At 45.3% G+C, this 25,626-nt stretch overlaps 1 protein-coding gene across 1 annotated transcript; it reads left to right on the forward strand.

Annotated features, from left to right (window-relative positions):
• The first annotated feature begins 205 nt into the window (after positions 1 to 205).
• Positions 206 to 17,264, forward strand: ACTR5 (actin related protein 5). The gene is made up of 9 exons (XM_075011591.1): positions 206 to 629; positions 1,956 to 2,185; positions 4,954 to 5,123; positions 6,185 to 6,402; positions 6,658 to 6,840; positions 10,314 to 10,436; positions 13,656 to 13,795; positions 14,572 to 14,704; positions 16,599 to 17,264. The coding sequence occupies exons 1-9, from the start codon at positions 249 to 251 to the stop codon at positions 16,854 to 16,856; spliced, it is 1,836 nt and encodes a 611-aa protein (XP_074867692.1). The 5' UTR covers positions 206 to 248; the 3' UTR covers positions 16,857 to 17,264.
• Positions 17,265 to 25,626: the final 8,362 nt, after the last annotated feature.

Raw genomic sequence — 25,626 nt, forward strand, 5'->3', positions numbered from 1 at the left:
GTGGGGCCACACACACCCGTGTCAGGTTTATGGGGGGCTGTTAGGAGACGGGGCTCCCGCCTGGCCTGGCCTGGCCCGCTGCAGGGGAGCCCACAGGACAGCAGTTAGACCCTCGGGGCGGCTACCAGCTGCTATACCCGCCTCCTGCCCCCGGTCCCTCCCCGAGGCCGCTGCAGGCCCCGCCCCCGGCCGGAACGCTGGCGCCGGGCTCCGGGTGCCGGCCGGAGGGAGTGCGGCGGTGGCCCGGGATGGCGGCGGGCCGGGTGTTCCAGTTCCGCGACGCCCGCTGGCGGCCGGACCCGGTGCTGGGGCCCAGCCCGGCCGTGCGCACGCCGCAGCCGGTGCCGCTGGTGATCGACAACGGCTCCTTCCAGGCGCGGGCCGGCTGGGCCTGCTCGGACCCCGACGTGCCCGGAGAGCCGCTGCTCTGCTTCCGCTCGCTGGCGGCCCGTAGCCGCGGGGCCCGGGGCGGGGCTGGCGCCGAGACCCAGGTGGGCAACGACCTGGGCAGCCCCGAGCCGCTGCGCTGGCTCCTCCGCTCGCCCTTCGACCGCAACGTGCCGGTGCAGCTGGAGCTGCAGGAACTGCTCTTCGACCACGTCTTCCAGCGGCTGGGCGTCGCCTCGCAGGTGCTGGGGGCCGGGAGAGGGGCGCAGCGGGAGAGCAGGGGCGGGGCGGTGGAAGAGTGGGCCGGGCGGTGGGGGACAAGGACTGGGGGGTGCGGGGGGGGCAGAAGGGAGGCGGGAGCGGTAGGTCGGCGCCGGGGTGGAATTGTTTGTGGGCGAGCGGTGATGGGGAAATGGGGGAGTTCCGAGGAAACGCTGCAGGAGGGGTGAAGGGGCCTGGGGAGGGAACACGGCGTGTCCCACGGTAGGAAATCCCGAGGCACGTCGAGTTGCCCCGTTAGTGGCCTGGGCTCTGCTTATGCCCCGTGTTGTCAGCGGTGGAGTCCCCCCGCCGTGAGAAGCGCGCTGGGAGCCGGACGCTGACTTCCAGGGGGCTCCGCAGAGTTCTCGTCGCGGGGTCTTGGTTGAGAACAGTTATGTAAAAGCAGCCTCTAGCGGAGAGGTTGGAGGAGCTGGCTGACTGGGTGTCCCTAGTTGTCTGTCTTACATACCAGGCAGCATTAGGAGTTCAGGTTTTTACAGCCCTTTACCGTATTGTGTACAAAACTCTGTCCCTTTTAAGCCTTGGGTAAAGCTTTCAAAGGAGCCTGTATCCCACACCCAGTGAGACTTAGGCTCTGAAGTACCTAAATCCATTTTGGACATGGCAGTTGGGCTTCTAAGTCACTTATGCGCTTTACTAATTTTCCTTTTCTTCCTAAAATTAGGATCCAGCTCATGATTCACTACTAGTTGAAGTAGTAGTAGTAGAATTTATAGCGTAGACGGAGCTAAAGCATTTTTACTGCTGTGTCATTTAATTTTTACTTATGTAGTAACAGAAAGGTAGCTGTGTTAGTCTGTATCTTAACAAAACAAAAAAGCAGTCATGTAGCACTTTAAAGACCAACAAAATAATTTATTAGGTGATGAGCTTTTTGCCTCAGACGCACTTCTTCAGATCTGAAGGTAGTGCTGCACATACTGGACAGCACTATCTCCAGAGCTGAAGAAGTGGGTCTGCCCCACAAAAGTTCATCACCTAATGAATTATTTTGTTAGTCTTTAAAGTGCTACATGACTGTTGTTTTGTTTTCTTATTATATAGTAGTCATTGTACTGTCTTGCTCAGAGCTATTGCTGGTATGTATAAATATTTTCATTATGTGCCTTATGTAGGGCTTAGGGTGACTAAAAAAAGATTTATGCAGATAATCAGTAAACGTACATTTCATTTCCCCATATGCTAAATAACTAGAGATGAGAAAAGACTGTTTTGTCAAGTATGTGTTGATCCCATGAACATCATCATTTTCTTATTATCTTTTCTGTCCTGTGGCTCTGCTCCAGGGTTGTGTTGACCATCCAATCGTTTTAACAGAAGCAGTATGCAATCCTCTGTATTCGAGGCAAATGATGTCGGAGCTCCTGTTTGAATGTTACCAGGTCCCAAAGGTTTCATATGGCGTGGACAGTTTGTATAGCTTGTACCACAACAGGAAGCAGCACTGGCCTTGCAGCAGTCTGATAGTTTCTTCTGGTTATCAGTGCACACACATTTTGCCAGTCTTGGAAGGCAGGTGAGTGACACTCTAGAACAGGTGGCTACAGGTTTCTGTAAAGTGATATACAGCAGCTCTTATTTTGTATGCAGAAGCATAGGCAGTATATATAGCAGATTCTCTTGGTGAAACTTGTTCCAGGCAGATGCTGGAACTTGAATGATCTGCGGGCTCAAATGTATATTAAAGACCAGTGAAGATGGGTGTGGTCAACCTTCCATTAACAAGATTTGGAGATCTGGCCTCTCATATACAGTAGACCCTCAACTTAAACAGAGGTTGCGTTCTCACAACCCTTGTGTAAGTCAAATTTCCCCTGCAGCTGGGGGAGAGCCAGGAAACTGACTAAGGCACCACCCCTGGTCAGTTTCCCAGCTCCCCTCCACTTCTTGAACAAGGAAACTGACCAGTGCTGGTCAGTTTCCTGGCTCCCAGCAGGAAGGGAGCTGAAAACCAGGCTGCTGCCTGGTTCCCAGCTTCCTGCCACTCTGTGAGCCAAGCACAGCTTTTTCCCAGCTGGAAGAAGCCACATTACCGTGGCTGTCTGTCCCCCAGCTTCTCCCAGCTGGGAGAAGCCATGCTACCATAGTTGTCTGTCCCCCTGCTTCCCCAAGCTGGGGGCTGGAACAGGGAACTGGCAGAGCAGCTGCACTCCCCAGTTGCTGGGAACGCCACAATTTTGACTTGCATTAACACGAGTTAAGCACAAGTTAAGCATAAGTCAAAATTGAGCATATCGCGGGTTTACTGCACTTGAATTCTGGGGTGAAGTGTAGTTTCTGGAGAATACACATAGTACATGTCTTTATTGTTAAAGTGTGTAAATCCATAAATAAAGGAGCAAGAGAATATTTCTACTGGTAAAATACCAGATACAACATGAAAGGTGCATATGTTGTTTTTAATATAACTGTTTAAACATGTTATTCTTTGAGTTGTAGAGTATCTGGCACTGGGTTGCCTTGCTGTTGGCTGAGCAACAGGGGCGCTAAGGCAGGTTGTCTGTGCTGACACCACACTGCACCCTGGAAGTGGCTAATGAGGTCTGACCCTAGGTGGGGGAACTATGGGTCTCTGTGTACAGCTTCTGCCCCAAGCACCGACTCCACGCTCCCATTGTTCAGGAAGTAGCCAGTGGGAGCTGAGGGAGGCCCGTGCCTGTGGTCAAGAGCAGTGCAGAGAGCTGTTTCAACCTTCTGCATCACAAACATCTCATTCCTGGACCGACTCCAGCATCAACACACCCAGATGGAGCCTACGCCCTCCTTGTAACCCATCCTTGTATCCCAGCCTGAAGTCTCCTTTGGCTCCCTTAACCCCCTTTGCTCTACCTCCCAGCTTGGAACCCCTTTCTGCGCCCCAAGCACTTCACCCCTGGGCCCCACCCCAGAGCCCACATCCCCAGATGAAGCCCTCACTCCCCCACTCCGCACACTCTCTTGTACTCTAAATCTCTCATGCCCAACCCATCCCAGAGCCCGCACTCTAGTCAAACAATATAATTATGTTGGGTCACTGACATCAACAATTTTCTTCAACTAGGTTATCAGAAAAAAACCTTGAAAACCACTGGTTTAGAGAGAGAATCAGAAAGACTGGGTCAGACTTGTGGAGCCCTCACCTAGGCTTTGCCATATTGCTCAGACCATTCATTCATGCATTTCAGTGTCCTTTGTGCAGTTATCAGAGAGGTAGCCATGTTAGTCTGTATCTTTGAGAACAACAGAAAGTCCTGTGGCATCTTATAGACTAACAGATATTTTGGAGCATACGCTGTCGTGGGAAAGACCTGCTTCATCAGATGCACGCATCTGATGAAGCTTTGTGCAGTTAGTGCAGTTTATGCCGTTAATGTTCCTGTGGTCTATACTCAGTGCTTTCAGGAAAGGCAGACTTTCTTTGCACGGTGCATGGGGCCAGTTGTGTGATGCTGTGCAGGGAAAAGGGCTTTCCCTAGCAGTCATTTTACTCCACAATGTAAGGAAAAAATTGCTTTTGCTAGCCAGAATAGCCAGACATATAGTCTTTCACAAAGAAGTCTAGTCCATTGGTTTTCAACCAGGGGTGCACTTACCCCTGGGGATTGCAGAGGGGGATACTCAATTCTTTCAGATCACTGTTTCTCAGTGTGGCGGTTGCAACTCCTAGTGGGATCACAGTTTTCAAAGTTTGCAAGTGCATTAGCCAAATCAGACTCCTTGAAAGGTGTACTGTAATTTGGAAAGGTCAAGAATTACTGGTGACATGAATTCAGCATTGCACACTGATGTTAATGTTGTGTTCCATGCTCAATTGTTAATAACCTACAAATTTTATATTTAAGCATTTCTTAATCAATTTTTCCCCTTGCCAGTATTTCCCTCCCGCTTTTTCTTATGTCGATGAAACTGTGAGGCTGGACCTGTTTTAAGTACTATTGTTTTATAAATGTTTTGCTCTGATGAGATTTCCAGGTTTCAGTGGGTACAGGAAATTTCTGACTATCTCCTTTGATATTTTTCCTCTGTAAGGCCAATTCTTCTGTGCTATCCCTTTCACCCTGATCTCCCAAAAATGTCTGAAACCAAAACAACTTTTATAGCAGAGGCTTTTTGCGAATGAGAGAGAGACTTACAATGCATTTTGGTATCTCCTATAGTTGGTACCAAAGGTTTTGGATCTTCTTTGTGTTTGCCTACTTATTTATAATCAGTATTACTTCCCTTGTGACTTTAAAACAGGTGTTTTATTCAGTGAAGTTCTGCTCTTCTCCCATTTCATGTGTCTGTCTTTTTGTGTTGTGTTAGGTTGGATGCTAAAAACTGTAAACGTATCAATCTCGGTGGATGCCAGGCAGCTGTGTATCTTCAGCGCCTTCTGCAGCTGAAATATCCTGGGCATTTTGCTGCCATCACTCTCAGCCGCATGGAGGAAATACTGCATGAACACAGCTATATTGCAGAAGATTATATCGAGGGTAAGGCTGAGTGTAATCATAACCACACAATTTTAATTCAAGATTAATCTTGTCCTCTACCTCATTTTCAGATAGAGAGAATTATCATTTTACTGAGACTCTGGCAATCTTCATATATATAAAGGAAAATCATAGATACACACTCAAATCATAGATACAAGTACTTAAATCATCCTGGGTTTCTCGCCATTAGTCCAGGTTGTAGAACATGTGGGACAGAAGTTTCATTGTGGTCCATAAAAGAGTGTCCATAAAATAGAGAACATTTAAAATGTTTATCAAGATAAAAATCATGTGGTCTTTTTAGAACATCTTATTATTAATTCAAAATCCTGCTGTTACTACTACTTGGGATTATTTCAGATAGGTAAATTTTAAAAATCAATTTTTATCCTTTTTTTTTTTTTATTGATAGGATTGGGTGAAGATAGATGACTCCAGTTTCATTTCCATGTCTGATTTGGTTCATTCGCTAGTTCCCATGTATCCAAAATACATTTCTATCATCTTAAGCTACTAGCATTTCAGAGAACAAATCTGGAAGATTCTGTGCCTGAAAAAAATCCTAAAATACAGAAGCTAAGATAGAAATCACTCTAGGCATTTTCCAAAGAAGGATAAATTCAAAGGATGTATACTTGAAGAATTTTATTTATATATATTTTATACAATAAAATCCTGTGCAGTAAAAGAGGCTGCATGGGGCTGTGGAAATACAGGGAGACATGCAGCCTGGGCAGAAGAGCTTTAAGGATGAATTAGGGCTCTGTTTTCTACCCATCTAATTCATGCTGTTCGTATTCTGGAGATCAGGGTACAGTGAGACAGACTGGGGGACACTTGAACTGAGTGTGCAGCCTCATGTTCTCATATTTGGTATGCGCTCCTTTGAGGGGGCAGCTAACAGGGAATGCTTACTGGCTAGGTAGTAGGGAAGCATCCCAAATTAGATTGCTACTCTTTACCATGTTCTTTAATATAGGGAATTGCAGACTGGGTTATGGACAAAATAAAATGTCAGCCTGGCAAATGGACTACTTGTTTTCGAAATATTCCCACAGAGCTTCAGAAGTGGAGGTCTCCAGAGTACTATGAGAGCAATGTGCATAAGATGCAGCTGCCTTTCTCCAGTAAACTCCTCAGTAGCACCCTGACAACGGAGGAGAAGCAGGAGAGGCGGCAGCAGCAGCTACGGAGGCTCCAAGAGCTGAACGCACGGCGGCGGGAGGAGAAACTGCAGCTTGACCAAGAGAGGCTGGACAGGTTGCTCTATGTGCAGGTAGTCATGGAAGATGAGTTTGCTGTATGTTTAGGGGTGGAGGGTACTGCTCTCAAATCCCTAGTGACCTATCTCCAGATGCTGAATGGTACTCTTTTGCATACAGTACATTGAAGACTTAGCAGTTTCCCTTTTAAGGCTTTTGCAATAGATGGAATTATGCGTTACCTAAAATAGCCAAGAGGAAATGTTGCATTTCTAACTGTCCTGCAGTTTTGGCAACCCTAGCTACTTAATGGTGGGATCTCTCTGCAGGAACTGCTGGAGGATGGTCAGATGGATCAGTTTCACAAAGCTTTGGTTGAGCTGAACATGGACTCCACTGAGGAGCTGCAGTCATACATCAACAAACTGAGTCTGGCCATTGAACAAACCAAGCAGAAGATCCTGCAGGCAGAAGTCAGCATTGAGGTGGATGTTGTCGATAGCAAGCCAGAGGTATGATACTGAAGCCAGGTTACTTCTGTTCCTGCATGTAAGCGGTTGACAACTGCATATCGTGGAGGTAGCTCCATTCTCTAGATTATCCTTAGAACTGAACAGCTCTTTCCTTTAGCAAACTGGAACCCTCTGTTGATCTGCCTACTGCTCCTCTTCCCCACAGCTGTTCCTCTTCCCATCTCACTATAGAAAGGTCTGGAGCTAGCTGTGCCTGAAATTAAGAACTCTTACAACATTCGGTACCCCCCCACATCTCTTGGGCGCCTGTTTACATTTATACTCCAGCGCAAAAAATAAGATTGGCCATCTGAACACTCAAACTTAGTAGAACATGGGATACATATGTTTTCCAGTCGCTTAAGAGGGTGAGGGAAGGAGCAAGTACCTTAACTGAGATTGAGGCAACGCTAGTCAGAAGGGATAAATGTTCTCCTTCCCTTTTTTCAACACGTTCTAACTAGCACGTAGCATCAGCTTCTCACCTCCTGCAAAACATCCAGCCCAACATATCCATAACAAATTTAGGAATAATTATAATTACGAAATATGAGGAAAAGCTGCCATCCCATGTTCTGGGCATCTTCACATAATTCATTTCCAAACTACCGTCAGCATGGCCTGCTCATCCCACTTTACAAATAAATGTACATCAACAGACATAAGTCAGGCCTCTCCACTCATGCCTAAATTATTGGGTCTTACACCATATCTGACAGGTTAACAAATCTGAGATATTTTGGACCAAGGCATGGCCCGAGTTCCAAAAGTAAAGGGGATGTTACAGAGCATCTTGTACCACCTGCTTATTGGTATTGAGTGTGCTCCATCTCAGGCACCTTTCTTGATCTCTACTCTGGCTTCTGGCCTGGACACAGATCCAAGTAACCAAACCATTTAGGGCTGTACAGGTCAAAACTGGTAACTTATATTCTCCCCAGAAATTCCCCAGCAATCAGATGTTGAGGTGATTGAGACATGGAAAATTTGTGGCCCGGTCCCTGCATCACAGAAAAGAGTCTCACTCTTATCACCGTGTGGGATGTAAAAGTGATTTTTGACTGTCATTCTTATGTGCACACCCAAGATCAATCCAGACTCTACTAACAGAGAGATGGTGCACCTGGTGGCTGCACTCACTTAGGCAGGGGTACTAGTAGTAGCTTCACTGATTCCTCTGGGTGACATTCCATGACCCACTAACTTTCTCAGACCTGTCCATAGTGAATCTCAGCCAGCTAGTCCTCATCAGAGATCTGCATTTGAGGGAGCTGCACAGGCTAGACACAATGGAGATGTAGAGTGGGGTGTCATTAACGTACTGAACTCTTCACAGTCCATGTTTCATCATTAATTCTGCCAAGGGTGGAGCTTATTGGATGATAAAATAGACTGTGGAGGGGAGCAATCACTCCCAACAGGTGCTCAGAAAGATCGACGTGAAGGGATTGTCTAGCCTAAGGGGGAAAAAAATCCAGAATTCAGAAGTGGCTAATGACATTGTATGCCACAAAGTGTGACTGTGGCTAGTGTTGTCTTTTAATTTACTTAACTTTTATAATGCTTCCCCAGGTTCGGCTCTAGCGGCTGCAGTCTCAAGTTCAGCAGAGTTATCTCTGTTCTCGGTCTGGAGTCTGTGGGAATGCAGGATACATTGGCAAGTCACATGTAGGATTACAAGAGCACCTGTCTTTCAATAGCTTTATTAAAGTGGCCAGTAAAATCAGAAAAGTTAGAGCATAGATGAGTGTACCATGCTTTGACTGTGATAGACCTGCTATGTTGGACAAGGTGAACGTTTGTCTGTTGGCCCTTGCATGGAATGATTGTCAGTAAAGGACTGGTTCCTGCTGAAGTTTCCCATAGGAAGCTCTCTAGGTACCTGCCTGTATGCTGTGATTCTGTCCATACCTACATTCTGCACATGTACACGACAGCATTGTGCCTCTCACTCTTATTAGCCTATGTTCCCTGGAAACACAAGGGACCCTGAATTTTATATAGGCTCTGTAGATTGCAGTTACAACACGTTAAAAGCACATATTGTGGTAACCGTATTTTATTATGTATATTTAACTTTCTCAATGATACTGTCTGTATATTACCTGTTGGCACCTCTTTTCCCATAATCTTAGGGCATTGGGTTATTTTCCAGGCACTAATATATGCTGTCATGTCTTGTATCCCAGGCCTAAAATAGCTAAGCTCAGTCTTGCAGACCTCAGCCTACAGGCATCTCGTGTTTCAGCTTGTCTGACTTAATGTTTACTATCTAGTTTCTCTAAATGTTGATCAGTTTTATAAATTTATAATCCTGTACATAAATTCTGATTAACGTAGGAGTATATAGAACATTAGTTAATCATAACCTAACTCAATGAATACTAAACTAAAAGCAGTGGATAAACAGGCCAGCAATCAATCCACATTCTTCTATCTTTTGCTACATTTTGTCTTCTCTTGGGAAGTTTTTCCTTTCTCTTGAAAAAGAACCCAAAATCTTTAACAGACCTTCAGCTAACAGCAGCTATCTAAAAATAACTCCAAAACATGGGGTGACATTTAAAATTTTGAGTGAGACTTTTTTCTGTTTTAAGATTCCTTCCCACTTGAAAAAAGGGTATGAGGGAATTTAACATACTCAGACCATTTCAAACTTAACTTTTCCCCCTTTGTTTGCTCGGTGTTTTAAAATAGCCTGTTTGGTGTACAACAGGCAAAGCCAGGTCCTCCACAGCAAACCCAAAACCCATATTACTGTTTGTTGTAGAAGTAAATAAGGTCATTTTAAAAATTACTCTCAGAATCTTGCCCTGTGCTGTGGGGTCATAGCTAAACATGTCATTGCTCTGCCCAGAGCTTTGGCGGTATGACCAAAATTCCTATCCTTGTGGCAGTTTTGGCACAGCGTGCACACAGGCTGTTGCTTGTGTGAAAATAAGCAAGTCCAAGAGTTGTGGTAGCTATGTAGCCAGTAAGTGTTTATTTTCCAGCCCCACACAAACAAGGTGAGGAATTGTGGTAATTACAGAGCAGGTAGAAGTACTGGAAATGCCTCAGATTTTAACCATCTTAAAAATCTATTTTAGTCAGATTTAATATAGGGTTTAGCTAGTCTCAACATTTGCTTGTAAAGGATTAATTCGGGGGCAGGGGGGGCAGGCAGGCGATCAGTCTGTGTTGAATGGGAGGCTTAACGTGTGAGTTGGCATCTTGACCCAGTAGTTAGTTTTATGGAATTTATCCCGTGTGTGGTGTTTTTCAGTCTTTCTTTTTTTAATTTGTTCCCTGATTTGGGTTTGTATTCAGCACATGAAAATTTTCAATTCTTGTGTAAGCATATTTCAGAGATGACGGGTCAGGCAACAGGGCAGGATCATGCTAACAAGCCATTATTTCATCAGAATCGTGGCTTGTTAGGCACCTAGCTCAAGGGCACTAAAATAATTGATGCTCTTGGTTTCTTTTTCCAGACTCTGGACCTGGACCCTTTGGGCAGTGAACAGTCCCTGGAGGATGTAGAAAGCATTCCTGAGTTTGAGCCTTTGTTTGCTGAGGAACAGCCTGAAATTGAGAAGCCGGTTACCACAGTGGAGGTTTGACTCTTTTGTTCCTTGCTTCATGGGGCTTGCGCTGATAGTAGAGACCAATTGTCCAGCTGGTCTGTTATCCTCTTTCAGCAGCAGCCAATCCTGGATACATCAGAGAAAGTTTCATTGTCCCTTAGAGCCTTGTACTATGGAGGGAATTTCTTCCCAACCCCAGTTGATCAGTTCTATTCTGGTATTTGAGGATTGATGGCTCTGGCAATTTTTGCCTAGCTCATATAGGTGCCTATACTCATTCAAAAAGTATAATCATGCTTTGAAACTTATTGTTTGTCTCTGACACAGTACTTAAGTAATCAAGGAGTACTAGAACTTTGTATGTTTCAACAGACTGATTTGAAACTGGTGTGCAGCCAAGAAATTAAATGAAAACAAGATATTTGGGATTTTTTTGTTCTCTCAAAGATGAAAATTAGTGAGGAAAAACGTTCTACAGCTTGTGAGAGACTTTTCTAAACAAAGGGTTTTAGAAAGGAATATTAAATGTTCGGAAAATAAAGTTGACGGTTGTCCTCTTACTGTCAGCTTGATACATTGCCAGAGGCTTGAATGTGATTTTTCCATGAAGGCATCTTTCGTGCAGGCAAGGCTTGGCTGCTAGCATTTCAGCTGACTGGGCTTCTTGCTACCAGCTTAACTCTGTCCACACTAAAAACACAAATGTGCTAGCTAGGACAGTATGTCAGGGTAGCTTTTGCTAGCAGGGTTCTTAGTTTTTCCGCTAAACAATGTAGGCATGTTTTTTTCCCCTAACATGCTAGTTTGCTATGCTCATCTGGCAACATCTGTAATCTGGCATGATTTTATTTGGCCACACCCATAATAAGTGGCTGTCTGGCTAAGTTTCCTGTGGTCCCATAAAGTTTGTTTAGAGCCACCAGTCCTGGCTCTGTGCTGTTACTTAGCTGTAATTTACTCCTAAGTGTCTAAGAGCCCAGTATGCAGCAGAAGTGTTGGTAATGCTGCTAGACAGTATTGTTCTCCCATGGTCCAGCAAATTCTCTCCTTCGTCATGGGTCAGCTCCTGGGGGTGCCAGATGAGAGACGTTCAACTTGTATAAAACATGGCAAACAGGCTGTTTGCCTACATCAGGTGCTGGTCTATAGCACCGTTCTGCTAACAGCTTCATCAGAAAAAGTATCAATGTTGGTGCGGAGAAAAGCTCTAGAACTGTGCTGGCAACAATCATATTTGCAGGTGATTGGAGCTAACAAATCTCTGTTACTGGGACTTGAGCTGTATCTACAAAGAGCAAACAACCTTGCTTGCCTGACCTGTACAGTATAATCTGGCTTAGTAGCATGGATTGGGGATAAACCCAGTCATAACAAACTGGAATGCAGCCCCATCTTATGTCTCTACAAGGTTCTTGTCTGCATTAGCCTTGTCTACTGCTGCAACAACAAGAGAACAAGTACAGAAAAGGGAGGTTTTAATAAAGTAATGTGACTTTTAACCTTGCATAGGACAGGCCTATGTGACTCAGTTGTTTAAAAGTATGGGCAGCTAATAATGCCTTGGAGCTCAAATTGTATACACCATGAGAAAAAGGTCTAGGAGACATGCAGGCTGAAACCTGGCTGCATAGCATGATTTGGTCCTGCCCCCACTGACTGACCAAATCATGTTACAACCTGGCTTGTTCAAAACTGGATTTTAAGTGTACTGAAAGCATGGTGATTAAACCCACTTGCTACATGTAGTTGGTTAAATAGCAATCTGCTGGAACAGTAGGAAACAGAAAGGGAAACAAAGCATCTAGTTGTCATGGATTACAACATTGATTGTGCCTTGAAGGGTTCCTTCTAGTTTATCTGATGATCCTAAAATCTCATGCTTCAGTCAGTTACCTGCAAGGGTCAGGAAGGGACTCCTCCTCCCCCAGATTCCTCCAGTTCATTCTGGGTTCTTTTTGTCTCCTTCCTCTGAAGCATCAGAGGTGGCCACAGTTGGGATCTTGGGTGGGGATAGCCGGTGCACTGAGATGGTGCAGAGCAGCCTTTTTCTCAGGTGCTTGGCTGGCTCATTCTTGCTCACGTGCTTCAAGTCTAACTGATTGCTATATATGGCCTGTTTGGGGAAGGCAGGTGGCCATCTTCAGCGTGGGATGCAGGTCTCTTACCAGGATAATTAGAACATACCTCACTTAATTCCCTGCCCCGTAGGAGCCTCAAGCTTGGTGTGCCTCTGTCCATCCTATTCTCTGCCTGTGCACATAATAATTTAGTCTTCTGAGGGCTGTAATACCTATGTTTAATTTCAGTCGTTGGGGTTTTGTGCCGGATGCTGTTGGTGGCTTGTGATATCCAGGAGATCAGAATAAATTATCTGGTCATCCCTTCAGTGCTTAAAATCTATGACTCTAACACTGTAGTCCCCCAACGTGACTAAGCACACTTTTACGGCTACCATGTGAAAAAGAGGACATCCCTGAGAGGAAGTGTATCAGTATCTACCAGCTCACATTGTATTAATGTTTGTTATACAGGTTCTACCTCTCTAACAGGAATTCTGTTATCCGGCAGCACCTCTCATCCAGCAGCACACAGGCCCTGGCAGCCTGCGCCTGCTGTCAGCTACTGGCCTGGGCTCCCTGCTGCCTGCAGGTCCTGGAAGCCTGTGCCTGCTGTCAGCTGCTGGCTGCCAAGACACACTGGTGGCGGAGAGGCACAGAGGGCTGGCGAGTGGAGGGAAGCTGCAGGAAGGCAGGACCAGCAGCCAACAGGGGGCCAGTAGGCAGCCATGGGGACCTGAGGCCAGCAGGGGGCAGAGAGCTGCAGGGAGCTGGCCCAGCGGCTGTGAACAGTTGCAGGCTGCCAGGATCTATGGGTGGTGGGAAGCGAGCTGGGGGACTGAGGGAAGAAGTTGGTAGCTACAGATACACTCCCTCTCAGAGGTGTCCCTTTCTTTGAAAGGTCAGATATGGTAACCCTGCCCACTTTGACCTTGCGTAAGTGGAAGCGAGTCATGATTCAACTGTAATGAACATGTTCTAAAGACCTGCAAGGCCCGAGGCCTATTGCCCTGTAGGAACACAGGTAAAAACAGATTAGTTCTATCAATGCTGCCAGTTCCAGCTGTGTGTGTGATCTGCTGGGGGACTGGTGTATTGTAATCAGGTCCCGCAACACACATGCGAAATATGCAGGAGGAGCAAACAAAAGTAATTTTATTTATAGGTAATATTAAATGTTTTCTATTTAAAGCCCGTGTTTAACCTGGCAGAGTACCACCAGCTTTTTCTTGGTACGGAGAGAATCAGGGTTCCAGAAATTCTCTTCCAACCCTCTCTGATTGGAGAAGAGCAGGCTGGGATAGCAGAAACCATGCAGTATGTCCTGGACAGGTGAGTGATCTTCATGTTGTGGAAATGGAATTAACTCAGGACATCTAACTTCCTTAAACCCCTATGAAAATCCTCATCTTAGTTTTGGGTTTCAGCTGTCACAGGGTGGCTCAAACTAGCAGCTTCCTTGACAGCACAGTTATTCAAATCCTCTTCTGCTAGCCTTGGAACACCATGGATTAACTATGTAGCCTTCGTGTTCTGTTGCAAATCTGGATTGAATCAGAAGTGACCTGAGTAACAGTCCTGCGCTAACCTAAGTAGATAGAACTTCCTAATAAGGGTTATTGTTGGCATCTGAACTGTGACACTACAATCTGGTGTAGGTCAGGACTGGATAGGCCCAAGAGCTTGCAAATCAGGGTAGAGCGCCACTAACTGGATGCCCACCTGCCCAGAGCTATAATTTGTTTTTATCAGCATTGAGTCACTCAACAAATGTAGGACTAGAAAAATAATGAGAGAAGCTCCAGGCCTACAGAAAGGACTGTAAATTGAAATCACTATAAACAGAATTCTGGCAATGGGGGATTCTAATTGTAACATGGCAACCAGCACAGGAACTGTTGTTGCGATGTGGCCTACCACCTCAGCAAACTTCTGGCTGTCCACCACAATTGGGGCTGATATTTGGTTTCCTGTATTTAAGGAGCAAGGACTGTCTGCTTATATCCAATGAAATCTCATGTGATGCTGAGGCGGCTGTGTTCTCCATAGCTATTCATTCATGGCAGTATGATGCTCCCAAAGTTGAAGCATTGGTTTTCTTCCTCCAGGTATCCCAAGGAGCAACAAGCTAAGCTTGTCCAGAATGTCTTCCTCTCTGGTGGAAATACAATGTATCCTGGACTGAAAGCCAGAATCCAGAAGGAGCTACTTGAAATGAGGCCATTCCAGTCATCTTTTCAGGTGCAGTATTGGCTGTGGAAATGCACGGACTCACTGTGTAGTCAGTTAATGGGAGGGGAGCAGGGGAAGCGCACACCACTTGTGTAGGAAGAGTGTATGGCGAAATCCAGGCCTCCTGTACATTTTTATAGTGAGACTTAGATTCTTCCTACCCATCTCAAACCAACTTTCACAGCTTTTCCCACAACCTGGAATTACTTCTTAAATAGAAGATTGGCTTATAGACAGTGTAAATGACTGATGTAATCACAGTCCGTTAGTTTCAGATTTGTTGTTTTGCAATCTGGCCTTCATATGACCAGTCAGAAAACAGGCTGCAGCTGTGTTTTTGGCAGTAGTAATAAGAATTACCATTGAATACCACTCGCTATTTTTTGGTATATCACCTACCATTTGGTGGCATTCTTCTAATCATGTAATCCTCTTATTAGCTGTTATGCTCCATGTAGTTTGGTTGTACATAGCTGAAGGTGAATTTGGGGTTGCCAGCGTCCTCACAGCAGCATAGCACCAGCTTTTGGTGTTCGTTTCTTCACTCTGTGATCCCTTGACACAGTCTCTTTTTTTCTACCTGGCAACCTCTCTGGTCCCTGCTTTCCCATCTGACCTGTCCAGCCAGCAGTGAGCTGACATTCAATCCAGCATGGTTACATTGCTATTCCCAAGTGCCATGTGTCCTCATGCAGCTGTATGTTGGCTCTTGGGGCTGATTTTCCGTATGGAAGAAGATCGATTTAAGTTAAGCAACTTTACATGAACAGCGTAGTCGAAGTCAGCATACTTATATCTCCTTACCACTGTGTCTCTGCTGCGATGCATCAACAGGAGATGCTATCCTGTTGACTCCCTTTGCAAATCTCATTGAGGAGGCAAACCGGAGTCGGTGGGAGAGCGATCAGCAGTTGGTTTATCGTGTTTGTACTAGACATGATACATCAGCCCTTGGGGGATTGATCACTACCCCATTGATCTGGCTGGTAATAAAGACAAGTCCTCGAAGAGTGAGAGTTAAGTGCTTGGAACACAACCAGTAGGTTCCCAGCTATTCAGTCATATTAAATACAGGGTCACTGCAGTCAGTACGTCAAGTGGCAGTTCTAGAAAGCTGACTAGTTGCATTTTGCTGTCTGTTCTGGTTTTCTGCTGACAACTCTTCAAAAAAAAAAAAAAAAAAAAAAAAGCTACCAAGTAAAAACTAAGCACCCTATAAGTAGTTTTCCTTACAAAAGCAGTTATTGTTGCTGCTGTGAGAATATTATGTGATCATATATGGGAAAGGAGATACCTACACGATGCTCTTCCCAGTAAGATGTGGTTCACACTGTAGATGCCTCTGCCATAAATTCTTCATTTTAACATTGATGGCTCTTGAATCAGTGGTCGTGCTGGGTATTGACAGTGAAAGGCAATGTCAGTTCAGAGCAGCTTCTCCAGTACAGCACTCCTTACTCTGAATCAGCAGTTCCTCTTTGGTGTTCTAGTCCTGTGCTACCAGATGTTTCTGCTGATGCACTTAATCTGTGCTGCATCACCACCTACTGGTCTAACCTGGGGCTTCTGCATGTTGTGTGTCCTGTGGTGGGATTTTTGATGTACATAATGAAGAGGTCCACCGAAACCACTGGGATTTTGTCTTCAGGGACCAAAGAACAATCCTTTGATTTCCCCCTTACTTTCAGGGCATTAAATGGGATTGTCTGAAAGTCTTAAACATAATATATGTTGTGCCTGACATGTTGAATAGTAACAAATAGTAACCCTATAATTTATGTAATGTTGTGCAGTATGTAGACTTGATGGTGAACTAAGTTCAAGGGCTGCTTTCTCCCAGAGTTCCTTGTTGTCAAGGTTCACCACACTGATGGACCTCTTCATTGTGCCTTCTGCTGCGTAGGTTCAGTTGGCGTCCAATCCCGTACTTGATGCTTGGTATGGAGCTAGGGACTGGGCTCTGGAATATGTGAACCGTGAAGAAGGCTGGATAACCAGAAAAGATTATGAAGAAAAAGGGGGTGAATACCTCAAGGAACACTGTGCTTCAAATGTCTACGTCCCCATTCGCCTTCCAAAACAGGCTCCACGGACAGCTGAAGCTCTAGCACCCGCCAAAGTTCTGGCAGCTAGTGTAGGCAATCCCTGTGACCAGGTATAGCAGAGAGCCTTTGACTGTACGCCCTGGCTAAAGAGACTGCAAGACAAGCAAGGGGACAGTTGCTACCCACACAGTAAGCTGAACATGGACTGCAGGCAGGAGCCTAGCAGGGCGCATTTAGCACCTTGGGTCACAAGCTTGTCTCTGGAACAATGAGGAGCAGGAGCTGTTGTGTGTCTGTGATGCAGCAGCTGGCTTTGTCAGACCACGGTAACGTGCAACCTTTCAGCAGCTCCTTGTGTGAAGTTGCCATCACGGAATACGGGACTATGCATCCATTCTGTAAGGAATGGTGTAAGAGGATAAATACTGAAGTTAAATTTTTATCAGATGGAAAACGTGATCGATCTCTTAGGACCTGAGGGTTGTATTACAGAATTCTTCAAATAAAAGTTTTACTTTTCTGTGGTGCTGTTTTGTTAAATGCCTTCTTCTGTAAGCAGGCGTTATAATGTCATAGTCCAGCAGGGGTCTCACTTGCCCATTCGAGTTAAGTGGTTTGTTAGAAATGGTTTCATTGGTATTAGAGAACAGAGAGCTGGACCCAGGCACTGGGTCTTATCCTTCTTGATTTGATCCTCATTTCTTGCTGCTGCTTCTCACCCCCTGCTGAGACTGCATGAGTAAAGTTGTGAGTGGGCAGTCATAATTAGCTTTTATTTAATTGTTTGTTTTACTCTCTCCCCTCTTTAGGAACAGAGGTAGCCCTGTTAGTCTGTATTGTACAAAACAAACAGCAGTCATGTACCACTTCAAAGACTAACAAAATGATTTATTAGGTGATGAGCTTTCATGGGACAGACCCACTTGTGCTAACTGCAGTTGAAGTATGAAGATATCCCTGGGCCTTAAAGACCTTGCAATCTGATGGGCTTATCTGATCCTTAACTATATTTAGGATATGGATGGGGAGACTTGGTAGCAGGTCAGAGGAGCCCGTTGACCCTCCCGGTAGTTTTGAGACAATTACTCCGAGAGACGTGGCCTGGCTGGTTCTCCTTCCTCTTCTGTCCCAGAGTCTGTGTCAAGCCTGTTGTGCAATGTCACTGTGAGAGCATCTTGCCTTGCCTGTGGGTTTTAGAGCAGTCTGAAAGCAGTGGAAGCCCCTTAATCAAACTGCCTCTCTTTTTGCACTACAAGCTCTGTCCCACCCCTTCCTGTGTCCTAACACTCTTCTGTGCATTTAGATCTGAGTGTGCTTTGCTAAAGGCAGATGCTTCCTGGGGAGGGGAGGTTTCTATCAGAGGCATCATTGACCAAACAACCGCAGCTGGTATCAGGCATTCCACCACAGCCCTAATGTGACACAGCAATATTGTGATGGCATGGTGAAGCCACCACCATCAATTATACCAGGATTTGCACTGTAACAGGGAGAAAAGGGTTTGCCAAAATTGTCTTGAGTTAGTGGATCACTTAAAGTTTATTGTAGCTTTGTTCCTAGCTTCTCCTCACCTCTTTACTCCTCTGCCCCAGCCAACTGGGGGCAGGAGGCGGAGAGGAGGGACTACCAATTGAGGTTTGCTGTGATCATTTCAAAGAGGGAATGAGACTAAAATCTGTCTTGTGTCTGACACTTCTGGCAGCCCCCCTCACCCACTTTCCACCAGAACTACAGCTCTTAAAGGGCTGATGGATGTTACCCCTGTTGGCATAGATAGGATGAATTATTCTAGAAAGTCAAAATTTAGGTTTGAAGCTGGACACATTCAACTCTGCGAACAGAGCTTTCTCTTAGGGGTGCCTTTCTTGATGCTCAAAACTCTTTGGACAATGTTGATCTTGCGAGTCAGGTGCTTGTTCAGGCCTGTTGGTGAGGAGTCTGCAGCTTGGCCACATTACCCTAATGCTCCTGCTCATTAGAGCCATCCTTCTGTTTCCTAATAAACTTGACTGTGCTTCTGAAGTAACCAGCGAGTATGAATGTACATTTTAGAGCCCTTTGGAATAGCAGCTCTTAAATCAGAAGCTTTGCTTTTAGGACAAAATTTGCAGCAGGGGCCCGGGCAGAATGCAGCGGAAATTACCATACATAACCCAGGTTCTAAAGAACTGTCCCAGGCAGGACTGAGACACAGTAGGTGGGCACTGCTCATCAGGTTCAATGATAACAGGGCAACACCTTGAGCCACCCACTTACTGTCAGAATCCCTGTAAACTGCTTCACAACAGAGCCCCTGGCTTGTTGCACAAGCACAAATTACTGTCTCCAGCTTGTTGCATTGGCTTGAACCTCATTTTGCAACCTCCATAAGGTTTTTGATAATACTCGCCCAAAGGAAAGCGGGTGCCAAAGGTTAGCTGAGCTCAATCCCGAGCAGGTGGTAACAGTCAGGGGAAGAATCAGAGCCATAGTTTGAGTTGAAGATAAGAACAAAACAAAACAAAACAAAAAAAAAAGCCCTAATTTTGTAATGCTTATTTATTTTTTTTTTTTTATTTTGGAGCTGTATCTTAGGAACCTCTGGTTCAAAAGATCTCATATTTGGACCACTGCCCCAGGTCCCCACGAAGGCACAGCAGTTTTCAAAACCATCAAAGGCAGCATGTGGATTTCAGAGACTTTAGAAAGATCAGCTGTTAAACAGTAAACAATGTCAGCTTTAACTCTAACAGTGCTGCTGTCCCCATGTAATCTCTTCCCCCGTAGCTGAAATCACACTAATGAAGGAGAAGTTAGCTTGTTCTCTCCTGGACTGACCCCTAACTCTGCGGATAGCTCTGCTCTTTGCTGAAATGTTGTCATAGCAGTGGGAATTCAGTTAGATGGTTCAAGGCAGAAGTAAGAAAAGACTAGCTATGCTGAATGTTGCAGGCATTGTCTGTAGCTTAATTTGGAACAACACCATTAGTATGGTGGAACCAGAGGAGCTTTGGAACAGAGCCAGACCAGAACCACTTGACATTCAAATCAAGAGAAGAAAGTGAGGATGGGAAGGCCACAATCTCAGACAACCATCATCCAGCATAGTCCGTGAAGCTCTCACATGGAACCCGCTAGCAAAATGCAAAAGAGGAAGACCTCTGACAACATGGAGATCTACTGAGACAGAACAGCAACAACTGGAATAATCTTGGAGTCAGCTAGAAGTTTTGTCCTAAGACAGGGTGAAGCAAAGGAGACTTGCAGATGACCTAAGCTCCACTCGGAGCACAAGGGTTTTAATCAAGTACGTCAATAATGGCTGCAATAACCCAACAAGCTAAAAAATCAAGGGACTTTTAAGTCAGTTTGCTTGGGTGGCAGGTAATGAGTGCACAGGTGTGGGGTGAGGGCTGCTGCCACACCCCTGGAGTGTTTTCGGCCACGTAGAGCATGTGCAATTTGGTTCAATGACTGTCAGCACCCCACTATACAAATTGTTCCACAACCCATGTCAGAGTGACTTCTAAGTAGTAAAAGTCCCTGTGCCTTAACTGCAAAAATCTCACCAGCATCGCCTGTAGCCCTGTGTAATGGATTCCAAGGGATGCTCAAGGCAGCCTGCCACAGGGGATTTCTCACATATGCCCATTACTGTATATATCCTTGTTTACCAGAAGGGGAATTGAAGCACAGTTGCCTGTAACTGTGAAGTCATAGCAACATACAGCTGTCCGAACACACCATGCATTTATCACCTGCTGCAGGGAAAAGAACACACAAATACAAATTATAACTTTGTGCTGGGCTGAGAAAACTTGGGCTTTCTCTATGCTGCTGAGTTGAAAGCCTGCAGCAGTGTGGTCATAGCACTAGGAATAGGGGAGAGCTGTTCCGTGCTGCAAATAAACCACCTCCATGAAGGGAGTAGCTAGCAGCACTGGGAGCCTGTTTACACTGGCATTTTACAGTCCTGTATGTTGTTGCGTTTGGGGGGGAATGTTTTTTTCCACACTCCTGAGCAAGAAAGTTACAGCACAGTAAAGTGGCAGGGTAGATAAGTCCTTAGCATCATGTTTAATCTGAAGGAAGTGACTTTCAACCTGTCGTAGAGTCACATAGGTTTGATCTCAATGGAAACACCACAGGATTGGGAAGCCCTGGAGACTGTGAGCATGCACTACATGTGTAAATGGCCCAGGTCTGCATTTGAGCTGCAAGCAGGTTTTATTTTAGTGTCCAAGGCTCCTTACACACCTGTATCAAAGCAACTGCAGTGCTGTGACTCAGTCCGTCTCCACCAAAGCAACCCGAGAGCTGACCTTTGCTCCAATTAGCAGCCTGTGAAATATTTACGGTGCTTTGGAAGTGAGCCAGGCAGAGAAATGGGAGGACATCCCCAAGCTATCACTGCTCTCAAGGTTGAAATGCAGGATTCTTCCCCTGTGCCCCGCCCCCCCCCCCCCCCCCCGGCACCCGGAAGATATTACAATGATCCTGTGACAACCAGTCCAAAGGTAGAGCATTAGAAATGGAGCTGAAGAGGTCCTGGGAATATCAATGGAACAATGGATTTTCCCGTCCCTGAACCCATAGCATGTGTTTTCCCATGAGTTCTATGCATCACAGAGAGACCTCTTGGCATGGGTCTTGTCCTTCATTTCCATGTACTGCCTCTCTGCTCTTTTCCTTTGGGTGTGAAATAGGCCCTGAAAGTTCAGCTTCAAGAGGAAGTTTATTTTCAGAGACACACAATGCCGAAATCCCTCCTTCCCTAGAACCTCTCATCACAATGGGTGTTTTTCAGGTGGGTTCTTGCTCCCGCTTCCAGGTGCTTGGCTACCTGTATTAAGTGGGTACACAGCTCTCCTCATACATCACAGGTGCCCAGTGCCAGCTCTTTCAGGCAGCATTGTGTTGAATTGTTTTTATGATAAAAACTCTTTTTACAGTCTTGTTTTCTTCTTTTTCTTGCACACTCCTGCCAGGGAGCAGTTTCCTCTTTCAGCGGGCTGAGTTCAATGACCACAGCACTGGACTGAAAGCTGGGAGGTCAGAATGCCACCCGTGTGTCTGCCTGGTTATATGTGTGATGATAGTTAGACGCTATTTGCTTTGAAACCTCAGGCAAGTCGCTACATAAGAACAGCCATACTGGGTCAGACCAAAGGTCCATCTACCCCAGTACCCTGTCTGCCACCAGTAGCCAATGCCAGGTGCCCCAGAGGAGGTAAACCAACGACAATGATCAAGCAATTTGTCTCCTGCCATCTATCTCCTGCCTTTGACAAAAGGCTAGTCACCATACCTTACCCCTTGCTAATAGTCATCTATGGATCTAACCTCCAAATATTTATCGAGCTCTTTGTTAAACTCTCAAAACAAAAAACAGTCAAGTATCACTTTAAAGACTAGCAAAATGGTTTATTAGGTGAGCTTTCGTGGGACAGACCCACTTCTTCAGGCCATAGCCAGACCAGAACAGACTCAATATTTAAGGCACAGAGAACCAAAAACAGTAAGCAAGGAGGACAAATCAGAAAAAGATAATCAAGGTGAGCAAATCAGAGGGTGGCAGGGGGAGGTCAAGAATTAGATTGAGCCAAGTATGCGGACAAGCCCCATAGTGACTCAGAAAGTTCCCATCACGATTTAAACCATGTGTTAATGTGCCGAATTTGAATATAAAAGCCAGCTCGGCTGTTTCTCTCTCCAAAACGGTGCGATAATTCCTTTTCAGTAACACACATACCTTTAAGTCATGGACAGAATGCCCCATTCCATTAAAATGTTGACTAACTGGTTTGTTGATCCTGGAGTGTTTTGATGTCTGTTTTGTGCCCATTGACCCTTTGTCTAAGGGAGTCAGAAGTCTGTCCAGTATACAAAGCATCTGGGCATTGTTGGCACATGATGGCATATATGATGTTAGTAGAGGAGCATGAGAGAGTGCCTGTGATTCTGTGAGTAACCTTGTTAGGTCCAGTGATGGTATTTCCAGAGACGATATGTGGACAAAGCTGGCAGCGGGCTGTGTTGCAGGGAAAGGTTCCAGGACTGGTATTCCTGGGGTATAGACTGTGGCTTCATCAGAGGCATTTGATGAAGTGAGTCTGTGCTCACGAAAGTTCATGCTCAAAACTTTTCTGTTAGTCTATAAGGTGCCACAGGACCCTTTGTTGCTGTTATGTGTACAAGTGTGGTATACAGATCTGCCTTTAGAGGTTTTAGTTCCTTGGTATTTGAAGTATCAATGCTACCAGTTCTCCAGTCATTCACGGAATTATCCAAGCTATCCAAAGTAAACAAGACTTAAATTACTCATCTAAAGGACTTTTTTCCCTACTCAAAGGAATCTCAGGCAGTTTTTAATCTGTTAGGTAGAAGCAAGAAAGGGCATAAATTCAGTTTTTTTCCCCCTCTTTCCCCATAAAGCATCTGAGCAGACAGGGCTCCTCAGTGTCACAGGCTACTTTCAAAAGCAGTAATTGAACATGATGATTCCATCTTGCATTTATTTTATAAGGCTATAATGAGCTCTGCAGCAAACACTCCATAAGCAGCATCCCCTAGGAAACAACTGTTGTCTGGGATGCAGTCATGTATTAGTGTGCTTCCACCCTGATTTACCCTGCTTTAGGAAAGTTTTTACAGGGTAGATGCATTCTGTTAACACAGAGGTTCGGGCTGTTAATTAAAAGTGTCTTGCATAAGAGCAGTGGTAACTTGTGCAGTTGCAGAAGAAACAGCTTTGCTTTCTGAACAGGGCAAGTTGTTTTTCAAACTTCCTTTCATCTCCCTTGCACTCGTGGTTTGTATCGGCCCAGCAATCCCAACAGCATCGCTCCTGGGAATCATGCATCGTTCTCTGCTCTTTTGCAAGTTCTGTGCCACAACTGAGCTAAGACGTCCCCCCACCAGACATACACTCCCCTCTCCCCAGATTCTTGCCACATACCTGGCATTCTTTCACTTTTAATGAGATAAAGAAATGGGGGATTTTACTCTTGTGGAATCTCAGAGGAACAATAAGTGGATTTCTTTTCAAAAGCCCCATCTAGGGCACAAAAGCTCCTTGGAAGACAGTCCTGCCATCAGCTGTCAGGCAAGGCTTGTCGTGCAAGGGAGATCTTTTAGCTATTCATTCAAAACTCCTGCTGAATATGAGCTCACAGTGTGACTCTGATGCCAAAAGAGCTCATACATTCCTGGGATGTAAAACAGGGGAATCTTGAGGCGGAGTAGAGAGGTTATTTTACCTCTGTAATTTGGCAATGGTGCGACCGCTGCTGGAATCACACGTCCACTTCTGGTGCCACCATTCAAGAAAGAGGTTGATAAACTGAAGAGGATTCAGAGGAGAGCCACAAAGTGATTAAAAGATTTAGAAAGGCTGCCCTCCAGTGATAGACTTCCAGAGCGCAATCAGTCTAGCTGCACAGAGAGGAAGTGAAGAAGTGACTTGATTGGCCTCTACAAGAGGAACAAGTATCAGAGGGGTAGTTGTGTTAGTCTGTATCTGCAAAAACAAGAAGTCCTGTGGCATCTAATAGACTAACAGATTTTTTGGAGCATAAGCTTTTGTGGGCAAAGACCCACTTTGGCAGAGGCGTGTAGTGGAGATTCCAGAGGCAGGTCTAAATATTATATTTGTTGTTTATAAATTTAGAGCTGCCTCTGGAATCTCCACTACATGCATCTGCTGAAGTGGGTCTTTGCCCACAAAAGTTTATGTTCCAAATAAATCTTTTGGTCTGTAAGATGCCACAGGACTTCTCATTGTTTTTACAAGAGGAACAAATGTTTAATAATGGACCCTTCAAGCTAACAGAGAGAGGTCTAACTCGATCCAAGGGCTGGAAGTTGAAGCTAGACAAATTCAGATAGGAAATAAGAGGTACATTTTTAACAGTAAGAACAATTACCCATTGGAACAATTTACCTGAGGTTGTGATATATACAGTAGAACCCCAGTGTTCAACTTGCATGTATCTCAGGTTAACACGACTGAGTGGTGGGGAAACGGAGCAGCTGCTGCGTTGGTCAGTTTTCTGGCTCTTGTCAGGGGCAGCAGCCTAGAGTCTGGGGGCAGCAGCAGTTTCCCAGTCCCCAAGAGTGGCGACAAGCTGGGAAGCAGGTGGCAGCCTGGCTCTTGGCTCTCCTCCACTCTGGGAGCCGTTTCCCAGCTCACACAAGACGGGGAGCCAGGAGCCACGCTGCCACCTGGCTCCCAGCTCCTCCAACTTGAGCAAAATTTGAGTTATGTGAGGTTGCCTAGGGACACGACCCTTGTGTAACTCAGGAGTCTACTGTATTTCCCATCACTGACAAGTTTTAAATCAAGATTGGATTATTTTCTTTAAAACATACACTTTACAAATGATGGGAGAGGGTGTTTCCCCTGGTCTGTGCCACTCAGGAGGTCAGAAACATAAATGTAATGGTCCCTTTGGGCCTTGAATCTCTGAACTTCTCTCTTCCCCTGTCATCCTGCTAATCTTGGAATCTACAAAATATCCAGTCACATGAATTTGGGTCTTCTGCCTTCCAACCATCCTGTTATTTACTGTCTTTGACTCCAGTGGGAGTAGAGTTACGCTTCTGTTGAACACTGTTGAAATCCCCACATTAAATATCGCATGGTCTCGATCACTGTTTGTGAACTTTTATTTTATAATAAAGTACCCCTTTTAAAAAATCTTAAGTACCCCCCAGAGTTCTCTTGCATATCCCCGAGGGTCTGCGTACCACTGGTTGAGAAATATGGTTCTAACGTAATCTGAGGTCTTGAAACAAGTGACATTCAGCCCTTCTAGATTACTGTACCCTTTTCAGGAGTCAAATTTGTTTTGCAGATGACCAAGTTACATCTCACTTACAAAAACATGCAAAAATATCACATCTACT

This window comes from Carettochelys insculpta, chromosome 17, assembly GCF_033958435.1.
Source record: "Carettochelys insculpta isolate YL-2023 chromosome 17, ASM3395843v1, whole genome shotgun sequence".
In the NCBI taxonomy this organism is placed as follows: domain Eukaryota; kingdom Metazoa; phylum Chordata; order Testudines; family Carettochelyidae; genus Carettochelys; species Carettochelys insculpta.